Here is a 10716-nt window from a genome sequence, read left to right on the forward strand (position 1 = left end):
GCTCTCAATCAGAGGAAATGAAAACCACCTGCCTCTAATTGAGAGCCATATCAGGTCACCCTTTAACCAACATAGAAACACATAACATAGACTACCCACCCAAACTCACGCCCTGACCGTCAAACACATACAAAATAACAGAAAACCGGTCAGGAACGTGACATCGTGACTTATCTTGGACTTAAGCCTTTTGACTCGAACTGACTTGATACCCTCCCCAAGGCCAAATATAAAAAATTATGCTATTAAAAAAAAGTGTGCAGTGCATCAACTCTTCATTTAATGGATTACAGTTTGAATCAGACAGCAGCCAATCAAATTGTGCCAGCTGAGAAAAAGTTTTACATGGCAGTGCAGAGGAACATCGTTGAGTGAATTCAGATGGAGCCCTTGGAAAGATGATACCCAGAATGATTATTCTTTTCGGATATAAAGACTCTGCTGTATCAATGAAAAACAGATTGCAACTTGCAAAACATGCGGGAAGAAAATGACAGACGGAGGCGCAACAACTTCCAACTTTGTTCGACATTTGAAGCTACACAAAGAACGGTAAGTTGTGGCTAATATAGCAGCCAGGTATATCATTCATAACTTTGCTAGTGTAGGATGTGGCTAACGTAACTTTAAATCAATGAACCTCCACACAGTCAGTCAGTGCGGGAACGTGATCATTGCACCCAAGATTGAGCTACAACTGGTTACGCAGTTGGGAGCCTAAATCCTGCTTGATGTTATTGCTGTTCCTAAAGCCATTGACAAATGCTAGCCTACTGTCACCACACAGAGAGAGAGTGTGTGTGTGTTAAGGTTGGGCGATTGTGTACAAGCCTACATCACCCGATTGCGCACCATGCCATGGGGGGGGGGGTCTCCATGTATTTCCATGGAAATATAAAGTTTATTTGGAAAAAATATATATATATTTTTAAAAGCATTCATGATTTGCGTAAATGTAATATACTAACTATTACTCTTGTTAAAAATATGAAATGGTATTACATTCGGTGAAGAGAACATTATGACTTTGGCTACAGACATTCCAATGACGCGAAGTGCCTTGATCCTGTCCACCTTGAGCTCTCTTTCTGTCATTAGTGGGATTAATAAATTGGATTTGAGGAGAAATCCGACTCTGTGAATCCTTTTTTTCTTCGTAACTACATACCATGGGAAAATGTTGAACAAAAAATAGTCTTGAAGGAATAACCCATATTTTATCACAAGGAGGGATATGTATGAATTTAAACCATAAAGAATATTCTTTTATTACTCTTTCTTGATAGCACATGTTTTTGTTTACACCCTCACTTTGCATTAAATCCTTACCTGCCTTGAATTGGTAGTATGATTCATTTCGTAGGTATTTCATCTGAACGAAACTGTTTTATTTTTTCCATCTGTCATGTACTGCTCATTCTGTCTAGGGGAGGCTGGTATTTTCTAATCAACATGGTCAAATGGTCCTACATGTCCTTGTATTTAGAGGTGTTTGTTTCTTGACTGACTGGTGATTTAGATTGTGGCTAAACGTGCTACTGTACTAGTTGCTGCCGTTACAAGAAAAGTAATTCACATACTAAACGGCCCAATATTGATTCCAGTTTCACCATCTTACATAAATTGAATAAGATGAAGGTTAAAGGCATTTTATTCAGCTCATAAGATTTTTTTTGTCATGAGTATTTAATTGCTGTATAGGAAAATATACATACATTTATACTTATCTCAAGTGTTTTGTACAGTACAATGATTGCAATATATTACAATTGTATTAATTTCCTGGATCCTTGTCTCCCATCTTGAAAAGAACTCACGTACAAAAAAAGGTGATGTTTGTGTATGAAAGAAATGATTAGTGCTTGCCCTATGAAGGTTGATTGAGGGTTGAGGATAATAGTAATTTCATCAAATCATTTTGCTCTTTGAGCCAACTTTGGCACCTTTTACCAGACAGCCACGGAATTTCATTGTACTCCGGCCATCACATTCACATGCATTTATTTGCAAGAGTATTCAGTGTAAGGAGCAGCTTTAGGACAGTTACAGTAATGAATTGTTTCCTTGTAAGGAATATACAAGAAATACAATCCCTGTGGATAGTTTTCTCCATCCAAGTCAGTCCTGTCCTACAACAGCCAGCCACAACATAGCAATAACTTTGGGTACTAATCTCCATTTCTACACCTGCATTGTTTCTGCCCTTCATTAACCTGTCTGAACCATAAGTCAGTCTCTGGAGATCTTGGCACACACAAGTCATGTCCTGATGCCAGAGCACAGGTCAGACCCATAAATTGATTACAATATACAGTGCATTCGGAAAGGATTCAGCAGGTTTTCATCAAGGATCTCTCTGTACTTTGCTCTGTTCATCTGTCCCTTGATCCTGACTTCTCTCAGTGTCACGCCCTGGCCTTAGTATTCTTTGTTTTCTTGATTATTTTAGTTAGGTCAGGGTGTGACATGGGGAATGTTTTTGTTTTGTTGGTTTTGGGTGTTTTTTATGGTATAGGGGTTGTTGTATAATATATGGGTTTGTGTGGAGTACAGGTGTATAGTGTTGTCTATGTATGTTTAGTTGTCTAGGAGAGTCTATGGTTGCCTGAATGAGTTCCCAATTAGAGACAGCTGATTTCGGTTGTCTCTGATTGGGAGCCTTATTTAGGGTAGCCATAGGCTCTCATTGGTTGTGGGTAATTGTCTATGTAAGAACGTTTGTAGCCTGTTTGTATGTGCACAACGTTTGTAGCTTCACGGTCGTTTTGTTGTTTTCTTGTTTTGTCAAAGTGTTTTTGTGTCGTGTTCATCTTCGTGGTATAATAAAAGAAGATGGCTTATTTTCCAACTACTGCGTTTTGGTCCGTAAATCCCCCACACGATCGTGACAGAATTACCCACCATAGGACCAAGCGGCATGGAAGGCGGCAACAGGACCTAACCACAAAGGATTTCTGGACATGGGAGGAGATACTGGATGGTAAGGGGCCTTGGGATCAACCTGGAGAATATCGCCTCTCTCGTGAAGAGCTGGAGGCAGCGAAAGCCGAGAGGAGGCGATATGAGGAGGCAGCACGGAGACAAGGCTGGAGACCCGTGAGTACAACCCAAAAATTTCTTGGGGGGGGCCTTAAAGGGAGTGTGGCGAAGTCAGGTAGGAAACCTGCGCCTACTCCCTGTACTTACCGTGGAGAGCGGGAGTACGGGCAGACACCGTGTTACGCAGTAGAGCGCACGGTGTCTCCTGTACGCGTGCATAGCCCGGTTCGGTACATTTCAGCTCCACGTATCGGCCGGGCTAGACTGAGCGTTGAGCCGTATGTCATGAAGCCGGCCCAACGCATCTGGTCACCAGTGCGTCTCCTCGGGCCGGCGTACATGGCACCAGCCTTACGCATGGTGTCCCCGGTTCGCCTACATAGGCCGGTGCGGGTCATTCCACCTCCCCGCACTGGTCAGGCGACGGGGAGCATACAACCAGGTAAGGTTGGGCAGGCTCGGCGTTCAAGGGAGCCTGTACGCCTGCACGGTCCGGTATTTCCGGCGCCACCTCCCCGCCCCAATCCAGTACCACCAGTGCCTCCTCCACGCACTAGCTATATGGTGCGTGTCTCCAGCCCTTTACCACCAGTGTCTAAACCACGTACCAAGCCTCCTGTGTGTCCCCAGAGTCCTGTGCGTCCTGTTGCTGCTCCCCGCACTAGCCCTGAGATGCGTGTCCCCAGCCCGGTGCCACCAGTCCCGGCACCACGCACCAGGCCTACAGTGCGCCTCAGCCGGCAGGAGTCTGCCGTCTGCACAGCGTTGACTGAACTGCTCGTCTCCCCAGCGCCATCTGAGCCATCCGTCTCCCCAGCGCCATCTGAGCCATCCGTCTCCCCAGCGCCATCTGAGCCATCCGTCTGCAATGAGCCTGCAAAGCCGCCCGTCTGCCATGAGCCTGCAAAGCCGCCCGTCTGCCATGAGCCCACTGAGCCGTCCGCCAGACAGGAGCCGCTAGAGCCGCCAGCCAGACAGGAGCCGCTAGAGCCGTCCGTCAGACAGGATCTGCCAGAGCCGCCAACCAGACAGGATCTGCCAGAGCCGCCAACCAGACAGGATCTGCCAGAGCCGCCAACCAGACAGGAGCAGCCAGATCAGTCAGCCAGCCATGAGCAGCCAGATCCGTCAGCTAGCCATGAGCAGCCAGATCCGTCAGCTAGCCATGAGCAGCCAGATCCGTCAGCTAGCCATGAGCAGCCAGATCCGTCAGCTAGCCATGAGCAGCCAGATCCGTCAGCTAGCCTTGAGCAGCCAGATCCGTCAGCTAGCCATGAGCAGCCAGATCCGTCAGCTAGCCATGAGCAGCCAGATCCGTCAGCTAGCCATGAGCAGCCAGATCCGTCAGCTAGCCATGAGCAGCCAGATCCGTCAGCTAGCCATGAGCAGCCAGATCCGTCAGCTAGCCATGAGCAGCCAGATCCGTCAGCTAGCCATGAGCAGCCAGATCCGTCAGCTAGCCATGAGCAGCCAGATCCGTCAGCTAGCCATGAGCAGCCAGATCCGTCAGCTAGCCATGAGCAGCCAGATCCGTCAGCCAGCCATGAGCAGCCAGATCCGTCAGCCAGCCATGAGCAGCCAGATCCGTTAGCCAGCCATGAGCAGCCAGATCCGTTAGCCAGCCATGAGCAGCCAGATCTGTCAGCCAGCCATGGGCCGTCCCTCAGTCCGGAGCTGCAGTCCCTCAGTCCGGAGCTGCAGTCCCTCAGTCCGGAGCTGCCATTCATCAGTCCGGAGCTGCCCCTTACCCTGGAGCTGCCCCTTACCCTGGTGCTGCCCCTTACCCTGGTGCTGCCCCTTACCCTGGTGCTGCCCCTTACCCTGGTGCTGCCCCTTACCCTGGTACTGCCCCTTACCCTGGTACTGCCCCTGATCCTGGTACTGCCCCTTACCCTGGTACTGGACCTTAGTCCGGAGCTGTCCCTTAGTCCGGAACTGCCCCTTAATACAATGGGGTTAATGTGGAGGGGGGTCGTTTGGAGGAAGCCTAGGAGGTGGTTAGGTACTGTGGTGACGTGGGGACCGCGACCAGAGCCGGAGCCGCCACCGTGGAGGGAAGCCCACCCAGACCCTCCCCTAGACTGTGTATGGTGCGCCCGGAGTTCGCGCCTCAAGGGGGGGGTTATGTCACGCCCTGGCCTTAGTATTCTTTGTTTTCTTGATTATTTTAGTTAGGTCAGGGTGTGACATGGGGAATGTTTTTGTTTTGTTGGTTTTGGGTGTTTTTTATGGTATAGGGGTTGTTGTATAATATATGGGTTTGTGTGGAGTACAGGTGTATAGTGTTGTCTATGTATGTTTAGTTGTCTAGGAGAGTCTATGGTTGCCTGAATGAGTTCCCAATTAGAGACAGCTGATTTCGGTTGTCTCTGATTGGGAGCCTTATTTAGGGTAGCCATAGGCTCTCATTGGTTGTGGGTAATTGTCTATGTAAGAACGTTTGTAGCCTGTTTGTATGTGCACAACGTTTGTAGCTTCACGGTCGTTTTGTTGTTTTCTTGTTTTGTCAAAGTGTTTTTGTGTCGTGTTCATCTTCGTGGTATAATAAAAGAAGATGGCTTATTTTCCAACTGCTGCGTTTTGGTCCGTAAATCCCCCACACGATCGTGACACTCAGTTCCTGCAGCTGAAAAACATCCCTACAGCATGATGCTGCCACCACCATGTTTCACCGTAGGGATGGTGCCAGGTTTCCTTGAGATGTGATGCTTGGCATTCAGGCCAAAGAGTTCAATCTTGGTTTCATCAGACCAGAGAATCTTGTTTCTCATGGTCTGAGAGTCCTTTAGGTTCCTTTTGGCAAACTTCAACCGGGCTGTCACGTGCCTTTTACTGAGGAGTAGCTTCTGTCTGGTCACTCTACCATAAAGGCCTGATTGGTGGAGTGCTGCAGAGATGGTAATCCTTCTGAAAGGTTTTCCTATCTCCACAGAGGAACTTTGGAGCTCTGTCAGAGTGACCATCAGGTTCTTGGTCACCTCCCTGACCAATGCCCTTCTCCCCTGATTGCTCAATTTGGCCGGGCGGTCAGCTCTTGGAAGAGTCTTGGTGGTTCCAAACTTCTTCATTTAAGAATGATGGAGGCCACCGTGTTTTGGGGGACCTTGAATGCTGCAGACATTTTTTGGTACCTTTCCCCAGATCTATGCCTCAACACAATCCTGTCTAGGAGCTCTACAGACAATTTCTTCTACCTCATTGTTTGGGTTTTGCTCTGACATGCACTGCCAATCAATTGAAGGATGATCAATGGAAACAGGATGCACCTGAGCTCAATTTCGAGTCTCATAGCAAAGGGTCTGAGTGCTTATGTAAATAAGGTATTTCTGTATTTAAATGTTTAATTCATTTTCAAACATTTCTAAAAATCAGTTTTCACTTTGTCATTATGGGGTATTGTGTGTAGATTGAGGGGGGAAAAGTATTAATCAATTTTAGAATAAGGCCGTAACATTACAAAATGTGTAAAAAGTAAAGGGGTCTGAATACTTTCCAAATGCACTGTATAATATATTCCTCTCTGTGCCATAGTATCACAGCGAATCTGTTCGTTTCCTGGTAAAAACTGCAGACATGCTTTTCACTATACCCTTGATTCCAGCTGGCCTCTTAATGGATGACTTGGACGCCCGTATCCTGTGTATTAGTCCGTGAAACACCATGAGGAAACTGTGGTAGTTCTCAGCAGCTGTAACCTCATAGAACTGGCAGGCTGTGGTGAGGGCTAGCAGTCTGCCCTCCTCACTGAGGACCGTCCGTCTGTGATTCAGGTCCTTCTTGTTGCCCACGATCACTATGGGCACCTTGTCCATGCCCAGGTAGTCCTTGGTGGCCTTGATGGACTGGATCAGCTTGGTGACAGCGTTGAAGCTGGCCCTGTCACAGATGCTGTAGACCAGGACAAAACCGTCTGCCCACTGGACTCTCTTCTCATATAGGGAGGTCTCCCTGGACAGGTCCTGGAAAAGGTTAAAATAATATATACAATTGATATAGGCTTGCTTGTATCAAAAAATGATCGATTTTGTATTTGGGAAAGGACCAGTCGTGGGATAAGTTAGTCCATGTAAGCCCTATCTCTCTGGGCTGATAGAGATGGTGTCCAGTCACTGTGGCCCTGCAGGGTGCTAGTAAAATGCAGTGGTGTAAAGTACTTAAGTAAAAATACTTTAACCTGTCTAGGATGAGGGTGCCGCTAGCGGCACTCCCCCCCCACCCCCACTGAAAAGGCAGAGCCGCGAAATTCAAAAAAAATATTTTTTTTAAATATTTAACTTTCACACATTAAAGTCCAATACAGCTAATGAAAGACACAGATCTTGTGAATCCAGCCAACATGTCCGATTTTTTAAATGTTTTACAGGGAAGACACAATATGTAAAGATGTAAATCTATTAGCTAAAAACACATTAGCATAATCCACCATCTTTTCTTTGTCCACCAACAACAGTAGCTATCACTAATTCGGCTAAACTAAGATATTTATAGCCCCTAACCAAGAAAAAAACTCATCAGATGACAGTCTGATAACATATTTATGGTATGGGATAGGTTTTGTTAGAAAAATGTGCATATTTCAGGTAGATGGCATAGGTTACAATTGCACCCACCGTCACAAATGGACTAGAATAACTACATAGAGCAATGTGTTTACCTACTTACTAATCATCAAACATTTCGTAAAAATACACAGCATACACTAATCGAAAGACACAGATCCTGTGAATACAGACAATATTTCAGATTTTCTAAGTGTCTTACAGCGAAAACACAATAAATCGTTATATTAGCATAGCACATGTGCAAACATTACCCCAGCATTAATTCTAGGCAAAGTGAGCGATAACGTAAACATCGCCAAAATATATTATTTTTTTCACTAACCTTCTCAGAATTCTTCAGATGACACCCCTGTAACATCACATTACAACATGCATATACAGTTTGTTCGAAAATGTGCATATTTAGCCACCAAAATCATGGTTAGACAATGGGGAAAGTAGCCCAGCTGGTGAGAAAATGTCCGTGCGCCATATTAGACAGTGATCTACTCGTATACATAAATACTCATAAACGTGACTAAAAAATATAGGGTGGACAGCGATTGATAGACAATTTAATTCTTAATACAATCGCGGAATTACATTTTTTAAATTATCCTTACTTTTCAATACAGTTTGCGCCAAGCGAAGCTACGTCAAAAAACATGGCGTCCTAAGCCACTAACATTTTTCGACAGAAACACGATTTATCATAATAAAAATTTCCTACTTTGAGCTGTTCTTCCATCAGTATCTTGGGCAAAGGATCCTTTCTTGGGTCTAATCGTCTTTTGGTGGAAAGCTGTCCTCTTGCCATGTGGAAATGCCAACTGCGTTCAGCATGAACTGGAAGCGTGCCCAGCGATTCACAGCGTTTCAGAAATAAATGTCCCAAAATCGCACTAAACGGATATAAATTGCTATAAAACGCTTTAAATTAACTACCTTATGATGTTTTTAACTCCTATAACGAGTCTTAACATGACCGGAGAAAGATTACTCCCAACACTAATGCTTGGAACAGGTGCGGGTCGGTGTCCTCCAGGCGCATGACGCAGCTCCAAAGAGTGACTAGCTACAGGGTTTTTTAATTTATAGTGCCTGTGAACGCGCAATCGACCCCAATCAAATCGTCATCACGTAAAGGCATCCAGGGGAAGACGTAAGCAGTGTCCGTATACTCATAGGAATAACATTGGCTTTAAAACTGACTCCAGAACAGTGGCCAAAATTTCTGAAATCTGACTCCATGTCAGGGAAATTGCTGTAGAATGGGTTCTGTTCCACTTAGAGACAAAATTTAAACTCCTATAGAAACTATAGACTGTTTTCTATCCAATAATAATAATATGCATATTGTACGATCAATAATTTTGTAGGAAGCCGTTTCAAAAATTACACGATTACCATAAATAGTGACAACAGCGCCCCCAGCCTCAACAGGTTAAAGTACTACTTAAGTCGTTTTTTGGGGTATCTGTACTTTACTATTTATATATTTTTTTACTTTTACTTCACTACATTCCTAAAGAAAATAATCTCCTTTTTACTCCATACATTTTCCCTGACACCCAAAAGTGTTTTGAATGCTTAGCAGGACAGGAAAATGGTCCAATTCGTGCACTTATCAAGAGAACATCCTTGGTCATCTCTACTGCCTCTGATCTGGCAGACTCACTAAACACAGATGCTTTGTTTGTAAATAAATGAAGTCTAAGTGTTGGAGCGTGCCCCTGGCTATCGATTAAATAAATAAAATTACTTGTGCCATCTGGTTCTTGTGCCATTGTGGCATCTGGTTCTTAATATAAGTGTTTTGAATTATTTATACTTTTACTTTTGACACTTAAGTATATTTTTGCAATTTCATTTTTTTTATACTTCGGTACTGTATATTCATAACCAAATACTTCTAGACTTTTACTCAAGTAGTATTTTACTAGGTGACTTTCCTTTTTACTTGAGTAATTTTCTATTAAGGTATCTTAACTTTTACTCAAGTATGACAATTTGGTACTTTTTCCACCACTGGTAAAATGGGATTCATGTCGAAGACAACCAGGCACTTTTTTGGCAGTAATACTCACTGCAGTACAGGGAAATGGAAGCATCATACATCTGTGTCCCATACAGGCACTTATAAAGTAGCCTATGACTAACTTAAGTGCTGTGTTTAAGTTGACAAATATGCTCAATGCCTGCAGTCATTTCAGAAGCATGAATACAGTAGCTTTACCCAATGCCATGTAAAACCAAAATACAGTATCAGACATCATTATGATAGCACATGAAACAGAATAAATGTTAACATTTTGTAATACCTGACAATATGGTGAATCCCAGATGTTAAAGGTTATGTCCCTTCCATCCATGATAACATTGTGGCTGTAGATTGATTCTGAAAGGAATTAACATAAGTATTAATTTAGTTGAACAGTATATAGTAGTAAAATGTTTACTTGATACTACAATAGTTGATGACAGACCAACTAAACTTACCAATATCCCCATATTCTCCAATGAATCTTCTAGTTAAGAAGCGGACTGTCAGCGCTGTGAAATAATTATCATCATCATCATTTTTACCATTTGTATTTTGAGGAAAATAATGGATTCAGTCAGCAATGCCAATTAAGGAAAAACTAATCCTGACTAAAATGGACCACTGATCACTGAAGACTTTTGAATACATTGCACAAATTATAAATAATGAGAATGATTAGAGATTTGGTCTTACCAGATTTACCAACCCTGTCTGTCCCAAGAACTACTACATTAGCATCCACTTTTAAAGCGTTCAGTCCTGTCATGATTCTGGCGGCTGTTTATTGGTCAGACTAGATCAGGACTATTTGTACAATGTTGAGAGCAGCAGAGAGGAGTTTTATGCCGCATTGAGTGGTGCGCACACTAGTTAAAGGGGCGTGGAAATATACTCTGCACCATCCAAATCCGAAATATGCAATTGTATTGAGCACGGCCTACTGACTGTTTATGCAGAAAAATATTGTTTTAGCGTAAAAATAGTCGGCATACTTTTGCCGACTTTTGAATAACAAACACCTTTTCAACAAACATTTACCTCACATTCTTTTTTAAACTTGTAGATTTGCAAATGGTATCTTCCAAATGGAAA

General features: G+C 43.9%; 1 protein-coding gene across 1 annotated transcript; it reads right to left on the minus strand.

Moving 5' to 3' along the window:
* Window positions 1–4658: 4658 nt before the first annotated feature.
* LOC129862468 (ras-related and estrogen-regulated growth inhibitor-like protein) lies at window positions 4659–10475 on the minus strand. The gene is made up of 4 exons (XM_055934181.1): window positions 10318–10475; window positions 10080–10133; window positions 9902–9978; window positions 4659–6998 (listed from the first exon to the last, which is right to left on the minus strand). Exons 1-4 carry the CDS (start codon window positions 10388–10390, stop codon window positions 6573–6575), a joined length of 630 nt encoding a protein of 209 aa, XP_055790156.1. The 5' UTR covers window positions 10391–10475; the 3' UTR covers window positions 4659–6572.
* Window positions 10476–10716: the final 241 nt, after the last annotated feature.

The sequence above is a fragment of the Salvelinus fontinalis genome, chromosome 9 (genome assembly GCF_029448725.1).
Source record: "Salvelinus fontinalis isolate EN_2023a chromosome 9, ASM2944872v1, whole genome shotgun sequence".
Lineage (NCBI taxonomy): Eukaryota > Metazoa > Chordata > Actinopteri > Salmoniformes > Salmonidae > Salvelinus > Salvelinus fontinalis.

Coding starts and splice junctions, on each gene's coding strand:
- LOC129862468 (XM_055934181.1), bottom strand. CDS start 10,390: ATGACAGGACTGAACGCTTTAAAAGTGGATGCTAATGTAGTAGTTCTT. Junction 10,134..10,317: donor AGACAGGGTTGGTAAATCTG/GTAAGACCAAAT, acceptor ATTATTTCACAG/CGCTGACAGTCCGCTTCTTA. Junction 6,999..9,901: donor GGGATTCACCATATTGTCAG/GTATTACAAAAT, acceptor AACCTTTTCCAG/GACCTGTCCAGGGAGACCTC.